The sequence below is a fragment of the Lytechinus pictus genome, chromosome 3 (genome assembly GCF_037042905.1).
Source record: "Lytechinus pictus isolate F3 Inbred chromosome 3, Lp3.0, whole genome shotgun sequence".
NCBI classification, from domain to species: Eukaryota; Metazoa; Echinodermata; class Echinoidea; order Temnopleuroida; family Toxopneustidae; genus Lytechinus; species Lytechinus pictus.
Window position 1 is genome coordinate 58,696,002 of NC_087247.1, and position 16,098 is coordinate 58,712,099.

At 34.6% G+C, this 16,098-nt stretch overlaps 2 protein-coding genes across 2 annotated transcripts; both read right to left on the minus strand.

The window, feature by feature from the left end:
• Positions 1-2,486: 2,486 nt before the first annotated feature.
• LOC129283623 (metalloproteinase inhibitor 1-like) lies at positions 2,487-9,756 on the minus strand. Its single transcript, XM_054919350.2, has 4 exons — positions 9,482-9,756; positions 6,097-6,242; positions 5,154-5,369; positions 2,487-2,665 (listed from the first exon to the last, which is right to left on the minus strand). Exons 2-4 carry the CDS (start codon positions 6,236-6,238, stop codon positions 2,502-2,504), a joined length of 522 nt encoding a protein of 173 aa, XP_054775325.2. The 5' UTR covers positions 6,239-6,242; positions 9,482-9,756; the 3' UTR covers positions 2,487-2,501.
• A 2,370-nt stretch (positions 9,757-12,126) lies between these two features.
• LOC129256186 (metalloproteinase inhibitor 1-like) lies at positions 12,127-16,098 on the minus strand. The gene is made up of 4 exons (XM_054894448.2): positions 15,520-16,098; positions 14,759-14,980; positions 14,349-14,473; positions 12,127-13,960 (listed from the first exon to the last, which is right to left on the minus strand). The coding sequence occupies exons 1-4, from the start codon at positions 15,662-15,664 to the stop codon at positions 13,496-13,498; spliced, it is 957 nt and encodes a 318-aa protein (XP_054750423.1). The 5' UTR covers positions 15,665-16,098; the 3' UTR covers positions 12,127-13,495.

A 16,098-nucleotide genomic window follows, 5' to 3' on the forward strand; every position in this document is an offset into this window, starting at 1 on the left:
TTAGTCTATGGAAATGCATACAAAAAGCGACATTTCTGAAATTGAAGTATTCAAGTTTGATACCTTATAAATTTGCTAAGAAGAATGATACAGAGTTGGAATTTCATCCACATGATAATAGTATGTCAATTAAGTTTTCTGGAACATTTCAAGGTAATTCATTCATTTTTCTCAGAATTATGTAAAATCATGTATTTGCTAAATTTTCAATTTTTGGGAAAAAATGACAAAAATGCAGTTTTCTACTTAAAATCTCAGCCAAATTACCTACTTATCCCCTATAAATAGTACCAAATTGTAGAAAATTTATTTGTCTTTCATATGACACTAATTTTGTGGCAATGGAATATTTATGTCAAAATCTATGTACGAAAATTCAAATGTTCTGAAAATTTGGCGGCCATTTTGAAAAAAGCGCCCTCACGGGTTAATTTTCAGGATACAGCCTGGTTACCTCATATATTCATATTCAGCGTAAAAAACTGGTCCAGAAGCACTATATGAAAATTTCTCCTTTTTCTTGTGGCACCTTGCTCAATTATAACCCGGACTAAATGCTATGGAGATCCATTGGCAATGCGACAAGGATGTGTGATGTCACATGTGAACAACTTTCCCTTTGAATGACTATAAGATACCCCCAAAATGGCTCATTTTGCTTTTTCTTAAGGTGATACAAACTCTTCATCCATGATGTATTCTTTGAAAATCTGTATTACATGCTCTCCAAAAGAAAGAACACATGATCTACTGATAGATGTGATAGAGAGGCAGTTTAAGTGAAATATATACTAAAGTAGCGGTGGGGAGAATTGTTCACAACTGACATCACACATCTATGTCGCATATTGCCAACAGGAGGATCTCCATAGCATTAGTGATCGCAATATTCAAATGCTCGTAACTTTCTCATTATTTGTCCGATTTTCTCAAACTTTTGATTCTCCTTTAACATGTCGCTTTTAGATCAGGTCAGAGCTTATATTTCAAATTTCTGATCGCGCGTCTTGCTCTCAGTTACATAGGCATCTTGTTTTGAAGATCACAAACATATTGCCCATCATATTTTTAAAAAAATTATAGCGAAGTCGCGCTCGCATTATTTGAAAAGGGCTTATGATATTATTACATATTTACTTTATTTTATAAGAATAAAGCTAATTATTGACTGTTAGGACTACCCTTTCAAAGAAAGAAAGAAACAAAAATCAACTTTGAGCTGCCGATCGGGGAAATTATGGGCGAACAAATTTCGCCCCCCCCCCCCTATTGGCGAAAGTTGGATCTGCCGGGGGGGGGGGGCAAGGGCAGACCTGCCAACCAGTACGTTTTAGCCGTATTTAGTACGTTTTTGCAGTCAAAATACGGCAGTACGTTTTTTCTTTTTTTTAAATACAAAATCGTAATTTCTTGAGAAAAATCATCTCTATATGTCTCTATTTCATAAAACGTACACAAATAGGGTTATTAGATCAATGTAATTTCAGGTAACTTGTTTTTTTTTTCAATCATTTTGTAAAAACCAGGGTGAGATATACACAAGTTTCAATGGTTTTTTTTTTCATCTGCAAGAGCAGTGCGCATTTTAGCTTGCATGCAGCTTGAGCGCCGTGATGGGCGAGTGCACCAAGCATTTTATTATGAAATACACTTTTTTGGGGGAAAATACAGTTTTTTGTATCACAGAATACAGTTTTTCATTCCCAGAGGTTGGCAGGTCTGCAAGGGGCACTTGAAAGAAATAACAAGGAAATAGAAAATCATCCGTGTTCATCCTTGCCCTGTAGCCACCTTGTACATCAGTGTAGCTACCTAATGCATCCAGGAGGCTCCTTTAAAGAAAGGGAGGTCCTTATTAATACCAGCTATATGCGGGATCAAAATTTTTCCATTGTTTGTGTACTTGAAGAATAGTCTGTGTTCATGGCTATGTATTCATACACTTTGGACGTTATAGTCTTGGTCAATGCTCTAGAAATATCCCAGAAGATAACGTAAAAGCCACAGTGATTGTCCATGTATAAGGACCCAATAACATCCGTGTTGACTCCCGGTAGCTTATCAAGCAGATCCCTAGAGCTACCTTGTCCATCTTTGTAGACAGTGCTTTTCTGTACGTTTACGTGTAAATACCCAGTTAAATCCGTATTCACTCTGGCAATGCTAGAAAAAACATTAATTCGGTACCCCGGATCACCAGGGACTGCAGAGATACATGATGATCTGTGTTGCATCCTTGAAGGTGTAATAGGGGCTTTAGCATGACTTGATCCATGCGGTGCTGCCTTTTTCTTATAACCCATGCAACTGGGAATTTAAATGAAACTTTTAAGTCACACTTAAATCTTTGTGAGGTACCCCCTGGTGTAAAAAAGGGTACTTTACTGGATCTGACTACCCTAAAATTTTTGTCAATTTTTCTCTAATCGTAGGCCCTATCTATAATCTGCAACTGAAATGAACTCTAAACTTGTACTGAAATAATCATATGAGCAGTTTTATCACATACAAGTGCAAAATTGGAAAGATGTTCTTACCGTACAGAAATCACATTGGTCCTTATATCTATTCTTGAATCCCCTTCGCTGATCTACTGTTAAGTTGTCATATTTCATGGCGATACCATCACATGAGCTAATAATTAGCAGTTCATCTATGACCTTTCCTAAAACAACACAAACAAAGAGAATAAAAGCAAAGTAATAGGTCATCTTTTCTAAAGAAGAAGAAAAGAAAGTATGGGAGGAAGTACCTTTTTTATGCACATTCTTTACTGCACATATAACCAGACCAAGATGCAGCGAAAAGCAATTATCACAATAGCATATTTCCATTTATATATATTCCCATTAATATATATATGATTATATCCTACATAGATTGAATCCTGTATAGTGATTGGTTCAAATAGCATCATGTGAACAAATATATTTCAACTATGATGTTGCATGACGTCAGACCTCGATATATTTTTCGCTATACCAATATTCTGACGTCATAATTTCAGAAAACTGGATATTTAGCTAAACTCTCGGGCGCACTGGCAAGCGAGCTCTCTCTCCAGGGCAAGTCCCGCGATGCATCGGCACAGGCACTAATCTGTGTTCCGCTGAGCGCGGTGGCTCGGAGAAAAGTAGGTAATTCAAAGCAAGTAATTGGACTTTGCAAGCTCAGCGCATAGATTTTGGTTATAAATTATTAAAAGTAGGATATAAAACAAATTTATCAGGCGTTTCATTCGAAAGCATAGTGGAAATTATTAATCCTCGGTTGGACTGGCAAAACTACTACATTTAAAATATTAATTGCTAGACCAACCTCGGATAAATAATTCCACTATACTTTCTCAAAGCCTGATATATTTGTTTATTATATACAGAGTCATGTCTACATATTTGCAAGGAATGTTGAGCAAATAGCATGCCAGGACAAAGTTTCTGCTGGTGGCTTTGAACTTTGTTCAAAAGAATTTTATTTGCTGTTACTCATTCTCATCTTAAACTTCCTTGGTTTTACAGTGATTCAAATTTTGTATTACAAAAAAATTTAAATCAAAAGTAGTTCATAAAGAACACTTTAAGGCTAATCGGGAACAGATTTAAATGAAAATACATAGAAAGTAGAACAAACATTAATTTGTGTCACTTAATTTTTTGTTCTTTAAGTTCTTTGTAATTGTTATTTCATGGATTTCCACCTATCATTGTTATATAATAATGATGAATATGTTACCGAAAAATGCAATGCAAGCCAAAAGATGAGGGAAACCATGGATTTTTCTGTAAAATTAGGAAGGTATTCAGGTGGAGACAGAATACAATGAGCATCTGTGTGTGGAACCAATACAGATTCCAATTTCCATGTGTCAGATTGCATTGAATCCAATTTCAATGTTTATGTGATGGATGAGAAGTTCATGATATTGGGAAAAAAGTATGATTGTCTCCAGCCTACTGATATTCCACATAATTCAAAATGATTTATTCCTGTCTGGTTCTTTTATGTGTTGTTTATGCAGGACCAGTAGAGCATGTGTGAGAGTTCATAACAAATACATTTCAGATTTCTAGCTGAAATGTGCATCAGCATTATGTATTCAAACACTAGATGCAGAATTAAGGATTGCAATTCATAGTGATATGACATCAAAATATCACATGTTTAATGTAGACTCAAATTGCTATATTTTTTTTGCTGTACTTTTACCTACAGGCTAAAGGGAACAGATTTTCCATACATTTCTAATTAATAATAGTCTAATACAGATTCTATGATGCCAATGACAATATCCCCAACCCCTGCCCCTTGCCCCTAAAAAAGAAGGGTAAAGGGTGATTCATATATTTTGTTTTACTTGATTACTGTATTACATCTTGGGGAAGCAGTGCAAAAATACATTTAGATAAGATACAAAAACTTCAAAATAAATATGCCAGAATGCTTTTGAAAAAAGATTATAATACATCACAAATTTCTTTGTTGCAGTCACTGAAGTGGCAATCAGTAGATCAGCGTATAAAATATCAGTATTGTGTTCTTGTATATAAAATAATTAATGATTTAGTTCCAAATTATTTAAAACCTTTAGTATGTAAACGGCCCGTGAAATACAGGACACGGTATTCTTTACGATGCCCCCTTCAGCTTCCCAAAGCTAGAATTGAACATAAAAGAAAATCTTTCGCATATGTCGGACCCAAATTATTTAATGCACTTCCTTCAAATTTACAAGTTTGTACCTCCTTGTTAGTTTTTAAAAAATTATGCAAAGCCTTTCATACGAATTGATAAAGAGCGAAATGATATTCCATTGATTTACAATGCTATGTATGTTTAAATTGTCACTTCCCACTCTATATTTTGGTGTTAATTGTTTCTGATGTTAGATATTTTGTATTTTGTATTTTTGATGTTGTTTGTTGTTGTTGTTCATAGTTATCTTGACATGTATTTTGAACTGCAGGGCGCCTTTGTAAAGCAGTTTTAAGAACTGAACAGGCCTACCCTGCAGTATAAAATAAATAAAACAAAATAAATAAATAAAATAAATAAATACTCAAACATGAGATAAAAACTAGATTATGAGTAAATGTTCAGAGTCAAAGCAAAACCAAATGAGATGACAATGGATTTGATCTCAAAGGCATTATTACCTCCTATGACATATATCTCTTTGAGATCCAGTTGAGGTATGGTGCAATCAAAAGTTGGAGAGTAAAAGAAGATATCATCATCATCTTTGGCAAATGTTGACTCCTTAAATGAAGCAAGAACCCTTGCCTGGTAGCGAGCAAACACACTGTAAGCATGCATCACTATCTCATTCTCAGTGTTTACATAGTCACGGGATGTGACTTTCACCTTCAGGACTAGTTAAGAGAAAATAAAAATGAAAGGATTTGAATCAAATTATGTATTGAGAGCTGAGAAAGTTTCTGATCAAGACATTTATGAACCATCAATATGTATGTCATTGTCAAGAAAATAGTAATCAGGGATTTTCACTGAATCTTAACTCTGTTCCCATTTTTAGAAAATTGGGAATTCTTTGTGATATGGTAGAATAAAGTTTGGTCCATTCTCAAAACATATTTACTATTTGAATCCATACTCAAAGCCATTCACTTCTCTTATTTATTTGAGATGATTAATAATTCTAATAAAGCTTGGTCTTGTAAAGTTCACCATATCAAATCTTTCTAGTAAAGAATTTGTTTCTTGTTGATAAAGTATTTTGTAAAATAATGAATTTACCTGTATTCCATTTCTATTTGGTGATGTTAGTAAATATATATGGCTATTTATATATGCGATGTTCTTAACATTTGTATTTCACAATATACTTCAAATAAATTGATGATGATATTTCAATTTTTAAGAACTGAAATCTGAAATTCATTCATTGCAATTTCATTGATGAATAAGTTGCCAATGTAGCAATAAAAAAGTTTTCTAATCTCCATATGTTTTTTAGTCACTTGTCCATTTTTCTCTGAAGTTTGACGACAATACTTATAAAGTGTTCCTCCTTCTGGTACAGAGTGTATATAAAAAAGTTTCATGATTTTTTTTTTGGGGGGGGGGTTGAATACTCACCCGTGTCATCATCACAGAAGCATTGTTGAGGATGCATTATTAGGCAGTTTGAGCTACACTTGACACCTGAAGCCATAGACGATGTCAAGAAACAACCTATGATAACAGTGACAAGTAGAAGTTCTACCATTCTCATCGCCATGGTGCTATGAAATATGGTGGGTAAGAAGAGAGAAAAAAATGTTACTCTTTGTTCTTTATTTAAAAAAAAAATTGTTTCAAAGCGGCATGCATCGGCATGCATCATTGTCAAGTTTCATGATAATTGTTATTGAGCCCTGCACGTTTTTAGTCAATGATCTCATTCTGGCACCAGATAGGCCCTAAGGGTGTAGAGAAAATGCTCTTCAAAACTGTTGCAATGTAATCATTTTAGTAAAGCGAGAGAAAAAAAAAAGCATCAAAGTGGATTTATAAAATGTAATGGGATTGAGATTGGGGGGATTTTAAGGACTTACAGCACAGGTGTTCTGAAAATAAGATGTCCAACAAATATCCAATTTAAATGAAATAGTCTTTAAGACATGAGATGAATGTCATACTTACAGATGATCACAGCTAAAAAGAAAACCTGTAAAGGCATTCTCCAGATATAAAGCCAAAGCTCTAAATCCGACTATGGTATGAAACTATTTGCTACTTTGCAAACTCATGAGTAAGTCAAAAGTATACATTCCTCACATAGTAGTTTAAGAACTGCAAATATGATTCAACTTTTTTAAATGTTAAAATGATTTATTCTGTAAGCAGTTCACTCCTGCTGAAAATACCCCGGATTTAACATTTTTTCATCTCAGCTTTGGACTTTGACCGTTCAAGTCTTGAACTTTGAGATTTATATTTGATAACAACCCTTGATCGTTATGTCAATCAATTGACAATTTTGAATTTACTAAATTTAGTATGGTTTCCTTTGAGATTTGATCATCAAAAAATATTTGTTTTCAGCCGATCTGCATGCATACAATGAAATGAAATGATTACAGGAAATTGGAATATCAAGCATATTTGCATTTCTTAGATAGAAAAAATTAATCTTATATCCTTATTATTTTTCATAAACTGTTAGTTTAATATCAGAAGGGACCCCTTTTACATATTTATGATGCACCTGTAATTATTCCAAATCAAGGCAGGGTTAACTCTTAGAATGAGAAGAATTAATGAAAAACGAGAACATATATTTGTTTCTAAAGTCAGCGCTGCTGCTATATTGTGTAATACAGGCAAAAATACCAGAGGTGTACACTTGTGATTTTTGATAGATCCAATGGCAATTTATCAGGTGTTCCGCATAATATGCGTGGAGCGTTATGGCCCAGTGGATTAGTCTCCGGACTTTGAAACAGAGGGTCATGGGTTCAAATTCCAGCCATGGCATAGTTTCCTTCAGCAAGAAATTAATCCATATTGTGCTGCACTCACCCCAGGTGAGGTGAATGGGTACCTGGCAGGAATTTATTCCTTGAAATGCCGAGCACGTAAAAGCTGCTTGAGCTACAGCCAGGGTACCGGTAATAATATCCAAGTCCTTTGGAAGCGCATAGAGACGTTATTCATAATGTGTTATGCTCTATAAAAGAAATGACTATTATTGTATCCCCCGAACAGAGTTCGGAGGATACTATGGATTTGGCCTTGTCGAGCTGTCGCAGAGATTCCTTGTGAGCACTCTATCAGCTGCATTTCTTCTCTGATCATCTTCAAATTTGGCATGAAGGTTGAGTATGGTATAGCAAAGCCGCCTATTGATTTTGGTGTGGGTGGAGACATCGTTGTCATAGTACCAAGAGTTTTTGTGGAAATAGCAGAGATGTCCTTGTGAGCGCTCTATCAGCTGCATTTCTTCTCCGATCATCTTCAAATTTGTCATGAAGGTCCATTATGGTAAAGCAAAGCCGCCTAATGATTTTGGAGTGGGTGGAGACATGGTTGCCATGGTTACCATATTTTTGTGGAAAATTTGGTAAAACCTGTAACTTCTGCTTTTTCTCCAGTTTGTTATAACAGTTGGCACACAGAAGTAATATTAGAAGGTGAAGCGAAGATGCCTATCATTTTTGGTGGGGGGTCTTAGGGTTAGGTTTACAAAATATATCCAGATTACTATATAATTTTATTCCCCAACATGTGATACTGGACAATACTTTAGGTTCTGCAGAGTCACGCTGCTGCATCATATTATTGTCATCAAATTTGTTACCCACAGGCAAAATGTGGGCAGGGTCATTGTCGCCATGATAATTGTATTTGTCAAATTTCTGTGTGAGCTCTTTATATCGCAATGACGGATGGCGCGATGAGTTAGAAGAATACATGTGCTCGGCCGCGCGACCGCCGAGCATCTCTAGTTATTATTATTATTATATCAGACATCTAGATACAAAATGAGGTACCTCAAGAATGTAAAAAGATTGTTCCAATTATTTATTTGGTCAATGAATAATATGGAGTATAGTACAGTACAGGGTTGAAAAGCCCAGAATCAGGGCGTGTCTCCCTTTTATATCTTCTTCCCAACAATTCCAAAGTACTGAACATTAATGGGTTATCAAATAATAATAATAAAATAATATGAAACATCTATATAGCGCTTAATACAATGTTTCTAAGTGTTGCTTACTGTCAGCACGGCTACATTCAAGGAATTTTTTCCTGCCGGGTACCCATTTACTACACCTGTGTGGAGATTGGCAAATGTAGATAAATGCCTTGCCAAAAGGACGCGAGTGCTGCGGTGAGATTCAAACCCCGGATCTTGTAGTTCAAAGTTTGGAGAAATTCACTGAGCCACAACCCCGGGGGGCCAGTCAAATATAGTTTTGTACACATGCATGACCAATAAAATGCGTTTAAAGGGGTGTTTTTCAGTTTTGGACATGGGCCGTGCGTGCACTCGTTCAGGGTATCAAAAACACTGATTTGTTTTTTAAAGGGTGGTTTTGTAAGACTGGTCAATGTTCAATCGCGAGGTCAAACATATTTAGGGTATGTTTTTTTCAAAGCTTTTTTTTAAAGACTAGCCAAACGTGTTAAGGGTATGATTTTCCCTAAGCTTTTTCCCCCAGGTCATATTCTGGCGACAACTTGTTTAGGGGCCAGCCAAAATGTTTAAATAAAGCGCACAAAAAACTTGTTAGGGTCTTATTTTGCACACAGAGAAAAACTCTTTTAGGGTGTGTTTGGAAATAATTTGGTCACGCATGTGTACAGCAATACATTTGACTGGCCTTCCAGCCCCCAGGGCCATAACACATCTAAAAGGGAATAATTAGTCCTACATTGTCTGAATAGATCTTCAACATCAACATAATACTATTTCTTGACCAAAATTCATTCAACAAAATATCTGAGATAATGAAAAAAATATGATATTAGAACTCACCTAAAATGTGAAGACTGAAGTGATACCTGGCTTCTCAACTCTACCAGATGAAAGAGGGAAATAGCTTCCACCCACACATCTCTTAAGGCATTTACCGAAGGGGTAAACAGTAAACCTTAACAATCTTTCTACATTCTATGATTTCATTGTGTAAGGATAATTGCTGAGTTAGTTGAATAAGATTTCAGAGGTTTATTCATTGTTAGATGATAGAATAGAGCTGGCTTTCATCTTTCATGGCATAGAAAATGACAGACTTTCTGTTGTTAATGTGTCTGCTTTTCAAAGTACGGTAGAGCTATCTTATTCAGCCTTTTATGTGCCTGGCTGAACTCTAAAAGGTGTATTTTTTACTTTTTACTTGTCTTATGCTTGACAAATTTACTGTTGATTTTGAACAATTAACTCTGAAAGGTGTATTTTTCACTTTTTACTTGTTTCATGCTTGACAAATTTACTGTTGATTTTGAACAATTAAACTAAGATTGGCAGTCTACTTGGTTATTTAATGACCACCGCTATTCACTATAAACATGTTGACATGAACGTTCATTTATTGCAATAATGTACATAATGTAATTGTGAATCATTACATAGATTCTTTCTCACTGGAGAGTGATGGTAGGAAGATATTGTGATTCTTAATTGGGATAGATGAGAGCAAAGCTCCTTTTAGGATGATGTGTGTGATTACACAAATGGATACTGGTGGCCAGGCATCTGATCCCTATCAACTTTAAAAAATTATGTGTGGATGATCTAGTTCTTTTTATCTTTGAAGGCCAGTGACTGTCCCAACTATGCATTAATTAAAACAAAGTGTCTGGTATTTTATCCAGTGATAATTTAAAACATTTCTGTAACTTCTATTCTTCATAGCCCTAAACTTTTCTTACTTTTTTTTTAGTTCTAGTTTTTCAAAATCCTATTAAAAACATTATAACAAATTTCATTTGAATTATCACTTTTTCTCATCTAGCTATCACTTATATTCGTATTTCCATTTTCTATCCTTGATTTTATTTAGTTCACTATCCATTCTCCTCATTTTCACACCCCATTCCTGCCCCCCCCCCCCCCCCTCTCTCTGTCTTTGGTTTAGGTGAGTGATGCTAAGATGGGTTGCACAGTTGTGTTACAGTAAACTGAGTCATTTCATAAGGATTTTGAAAATTGTGTATCACTTGCAAGTAATCAATTAGCTAGTTTCCTGACAAACAATGCTTTACCTCACTGATTACTCCAGTATCATCAACAAGTCCATGGTTACTAATCTCGTAATTGCTTTTCACAGAAATATCCATGGTAACCTAAATGTTTTTTTTCATGAAAATTAATTTTGAAATAAATAAGGGTTTATTTATTAGTCAGAAAAATAATTATGGAAAAAGAGTGTATGACTATGATTCATAATCATAAAGTAATGATGTCAGCTGAGGGTGTACTAGAGAGTTTTTGCATTTACTTCGACGCCGCTCTTGACAACACACCAATTCCTTTGAAAATGCCAGTCAAATCGCAATGGAGAGCTGAGAGGCTTTTGTTGAAAGTTGGTGGTTCAGGATAGCAGATCATCAAGGAATTTGCACCAAATGAACAATTGCTAATAATTATGTCATTGTTTGGAGTCAAGACACTACGCTGCTGTCCCTGTTCCCCCAACTTTCGCAAAAGCCTCTCAGCTCTCCTTTGTAATTTGATTTGCATTTTTAAACGTATTGGTATGTTGTAGAGAGCAGGTCCATAGTAAATGTGAAAACTTTATAATATGAGAAAGCTGACCCTGAGAGATAGAAAGAGAGAGCCTTTCAGAGTAATGCTTCATGGAAGTCACAATAGGGACTAAACACTTTTTGGTGAGATGTGATTGGTCAGTAGTCACCATAAAATAGCATGATCACATGATATCAACAAAATGATAAGCAATGATTGGTCAGAAGTTAATAGAGATTACTATGGTCACCTGATACTAACAATTCCTGATTGGTCAATGTTTACAAGGGATTACTGTGGTCATATTAAGTTTATGAATTATTTTGAGCTGAGATTTGGGTATCTAGATGATTCTATCCACCCGATTGTTTTTTAATATTAGATAAAATTTAAACATTAAACCCTCCCTCCCTTTCTCTCTTTCTTCTTCTCTTTCTCCTATACAATTTGTCTATTAGTCCTACAATTTTTCTTGTCAGGGTATCAATTAAAAACAATGACCCCCCCCCCTCCATCCTCCCCCTCTTCCTCTCTCTCTCTCTCTCTCTCTTTGCTCTCTTACTTCTCTTTCTCCTAGACATTTCTTCTATTAGTCCTTTATTTTTTAACTATATTTAATCACATTTTTTTTCTTGACGCAGTATCACTGAACCCCCACCTCTTTCTCCCTCATTCCCTCTCTAACCCCCCCCCCCTCTCCCTCTCTTTCTGTTTGCAACTTCTTTAGGTTTTCATACACATACTCTCTTTCTCTTCCACTATCTGTCTCTGTCATTCGTTCATTCTTGTTTCCACTCCTTCCCTTCCCCCCCCTCTCTCTCTCTCTTGCTCTCACCATCTCCCTTCTCTTTTGATCTACCTTTATCAATCTTTCCCTCTTAATGTCACTTAATCATATTTTACTCAAACATTTTATTTCCATATTATGAAGATTATTTATGTAGAATATTTAATCACAAATTCAATCCCAATAGTATGACATATAAAGGATCACACAGCTGCCGAATGGTGAAGAAAAACACATAATTGTAAATACACAAGTTAAGATATCATAAAAAAGGTCACTATGTAGCCACAGCTTTAAACTGAATCTTGCTCAGCATCTTTTTTTCCAATCCAATTCTTTTATAGACACAATAATAGGAAAATAAAAAAATTGAGAAATTTTCAGAAAACTCATGCATGAAGCAGACCATAGATGTGTCTTTTGTTAAGATACCTAAATGAATCATATTCATGCCAATAAATTATTCAACACTTAGAAAGAGGTACACAAACAATAAATAAGACACTTACGTGACCAGAAAGACAAATAGAATGTTCATAGGCTACAGATGAGTCTAAACTATTAATCTGTCAGATAATACATACCTCAAACATGCTATTGTTAAGCTAAAAGCCATGAATGGGTTACTGGATCATTTTCAATCAACATCACATTTTAAATAACTTATGAATCAATCTGTTAATATATGTCAATTTTATTGACAAATATCAATGAATTAAATATGTAATTATGAAGTATAATAACCTATATATCATGGCTTTCTCTACAATAATTTTGGGAGAGTTTTCAATTTCTCTATTATTGCAGCATTTAATGAGGTAAAAAACAAAATATACAAATCAAAAACTTAAAAGACCCTGTTTTGCAGCACTTTTTTGTTCAACAGTGTGTATAATTTTTACTTTTCCTGAAATCAGATATTGTTTGTTTCAGTTAAATTTGGAGAATGAATACTGATTGAATTAATGTGAGTAATCTATTACTCATGATTCTGAACCATTGCCTATACATGTATGATGAATACTTTTTGAGAGTTCAGAGGTAGAAAGTATACTATCAAGAAAAAATGAATTTTATACCTCTCATGCTTGGATCAGAAAGTCATGAACTCATTATGTTATACAAATACACCCTTTTATTCCTTGTAATAAAGCCTTGGAGATCTTAAATGTAATAAAATAAAATGAAATTATTGCTTTAAAATGAAATCTTACAAATACTCATTTGATCCCTGAAAAAGGCATGAGAAATATATATATGAATATCTCTGCTTTCGCATATTTATATTGCAATTGCTAGAACAATGTTTTTAAATGTAATGAATACATTGTTTTCATCTTCCCCATGCATTTCATACATGCATAACTAATTTTGAGAAAAGAATCCCAAAGAATTGTATTCCTTCTTTTTATAACCAGACAAGAATTTTAAAGAGATGGAATCTATTCTACTTCCCACAAACTTGGTATTTTTTTTAATACTGTATAAAACATTAATAAAGATCTTGTCAGTACTTAATCAAAAAGGGCTGATAGTGCTGCCATGATCTCGGGTGATTCAGTCGGAGGAACTTCATCAATGGTATTAGGATCAATAGTACGCACACTCTCCCTGACACTATTACAAGGTGGCATCTTCCTTGTGGCTTTCTTGCACTTGTACTTGAGTTTCCTGGGTTTTAGATCCTTGCATTGTTCTGGACATGTCCAGGCAGCGAGACCCATCTCAGAAAACTTCATCAGTTGCCAGTTGTACTCTCTCTGACGGAAGCATTCCTCATAGGCTTCTTCACCTTCCCATCCACAAATACCATTCTTTTGATGGACGCAATAGGCATGTTTGGTCTCGCAGTCTTCGCTGCCGTAAGTGACAGAAGCAAGAGGGTTGAAAAAGCACTGATTTTTGCTCCATAGACCTGAGCTCATTTCATCAATGATCTCATCTCCTCCATAGTAACGTTGGATTGTTGAGCCATACACCTGATAAAGAAAGAATATAATAAATTTATTATACTGATGTTTAAAAAAAGATATGAAACTAAATTTATAGTTGAGGTTAAGCAAAAGGTATTTTTTCATATAATTAATATTTATAACTATTTTTTCAAAGACTATTTTGTACACTTTCTGCTCAATTGCACCAAATCTAGCAATTAAGAACAATTTGTAGAATCTTTCATCTATTTTTTTTCATTTCACATTAAAAGTAATAAGTTTCACTGAATGAACATTGATTACATTTTGACAGAGTAAATGCTTTTTTTGTTGGGATGCCCTCTCTCTCTCATTCTATCTCCCTTAATTTTTCAACTTTCTTCCTCTTTCCCTATAAACTGATCTGAATATTGAAATCATATTGTTCCCATACCTTGCAGCTTGAGCATTGTGTCTGATAGAAACCTCTGACTCCTCTTCTCTGTGATGGGGTAAGGTTAGACCACCTCTCAACGATTCCACAGGTTGTAACTTCCATCTTCTCTCCTCTCAGCTTAGCTGTAAATAAATTCATTTGTAAAATATGTTTCAGACACATTTCATGGTTCAGTAATAAAGCCAACATTGTGAAGGATTTAATTTATAGTTACATTGAATATATAATAGTAGTAATGATATAAATGTCCATTGTTTCTTTTATTCTACAAAGGTAGATGACATCTATTTTGTATACAAGATATACCGTATTCATTTCTTGATAATATTTTGGTTCTAACTCTGCAAAATCAATACTTCTGTACTTCATTTAAATAGAAAATGGTGATATGATATAATCCAACTTACCACTTATAAGGTATCTGATGCCCATCTCTAGTCTGTTAATGCTACAAACATTCTTAGGTGAGTAGATAAAGATAGTTGCCCCATCCTTTCCAAAACTATCTTGTCCTTTGAAGACATTCTCCACTTTGACCTTATACTGGACATCATATGCTTCTGATGAATAAAGTACTGGCTGGGAGTTGATGTCCACATATTGCCATGATATGATTCTCACCTTGTATACTGTTAAAAGAGAGAAAACATACATATTATTTTGTTAAACACGAGATAAATATTCATGTCTGAAAAAAGAAGGTGAAGAGGAGAAAATTTTCACTAGGTAGAACATGCACAACAAAATTTCACTACAAAGCCTTGATAAAGTAATAATTTGTATATTTTAAGAACTACCTAGAATGAAAGATTATTCTGTTTAAATTTATTGTTTTCCAAACCAGAATGGTGATTATATATTCTCTTCATGCTATAGAGTTGTCATCTATGAATGTTTGAAATAATTTAATTCTTTTTCTTCAAATAAAAATTGATAAAAGCCAGCATAACATAAGTACTTAGCTAATGTAAGGAATGATATTTAATACACAAACAATAAATATGTTTGCATTTATTTAAGTGTTATTTAATACACAAAACAATAAATATGTTTGCATTTATTTAAGTGATATTTAATACACAAAACAATCTATATGTTTGCATTTATTTGTTGTTGTTGGTTTGCTCCAATTTAATTTAAAATGTAAAATGAGACAAGTTGTACTCACCAAAATCTGCATCACAGAACTTTTGTTGAGGATGTGTAATAGGGCAAGAGGCACAGCTAGCATCAGACACCTTTACAAAGGTTGCTACTTCTAAGAACATGATGACAGCACAAAAAAATGTTGCTGAAGATAATAAATAACCCATGGTTTTAGAATTGATGCAAATAAACCAAATCCAAATTAGGAAAATTTTGAAGTTATTGCTGAAGTTAACTTGAAGAAAGAATTGCTTATGTCCAAGTAAAGTGTTGCAGAATGCCAATTGTTTAGGAGTTTGGTCACTGAGTTTGGCTGGTCAGAATCAAGTCCTCTGGTCTCTCAATGAATCTCGCTCTAGTGCTGAAGTGTTATCTGGTTGGCTACTGAGAGCTAACTGTTGACCAACGGTAGCTCAGCTATCCTATTTATGCACACCTCCAGACACACATTCACGCCTCTTTTGCTCTTCTAGTCAATGAACTTACTCCCCTGTCAGAGCTGACACCTCAGGGTCTACACCACCTCACCTGTTGCCAAAGTCTCTTCTCCCGACACTTCCTCCAGAGGGAGGGATGGTAATTGATGGATATAAATTGTGTG

What these genes read in the sequence shown, in the direction of transcription:
- LOC129283623 (XM_054919350.2), bottom strand. Translation starts at nt 6,238, where the DNA reads ATGGCGATGAGAATGGTAGAACTTCTACTTGTCACTGTTATCATAGGT. An exon ending in CTTCTGTGATGATGACACGG is followed by an intron (nt 5,370 to 6,096) that starts GTGAGTATTCAA and finishes TCTCTTAACTAG; the next exon opens with TCCTGAAGGTGAAAGTCACA. An exon ending in AGAGATATATGTCATAGGAG is followed by an intron (nt 2,666 to 5,153) that starts GTAATAATGCCT and finishes GTGTTGTTTTAG; the next exon opens with GAAAGGTCATAGATGAACTG.
- LOC129256186 (XM_054894448.2), bottom strand. Translation starts at nt 15,664, where the DNA reads ATGGGTTATTTATTATCTTCAGCAACATTTTTTTGTGCTGTCATCATG. An exon ending in GTTCTGTGATGCAGATTTTG is followed by an intron (nt 14,981 to 15,519) that starts GTGAGTACAACT and finishes CTCTTTTAACAG; the next exon opens with TATACAAGGTGAGAATCATA. An exon ending in CATCAGATACCTTATAAGTG is followed by an intron (nt 14,474 to 14,758) that starts GTAAGTTGGATT and finishes ATTTATTTACAG; the next exon opens with CTAAGCTGAGAGGAGAGAAG.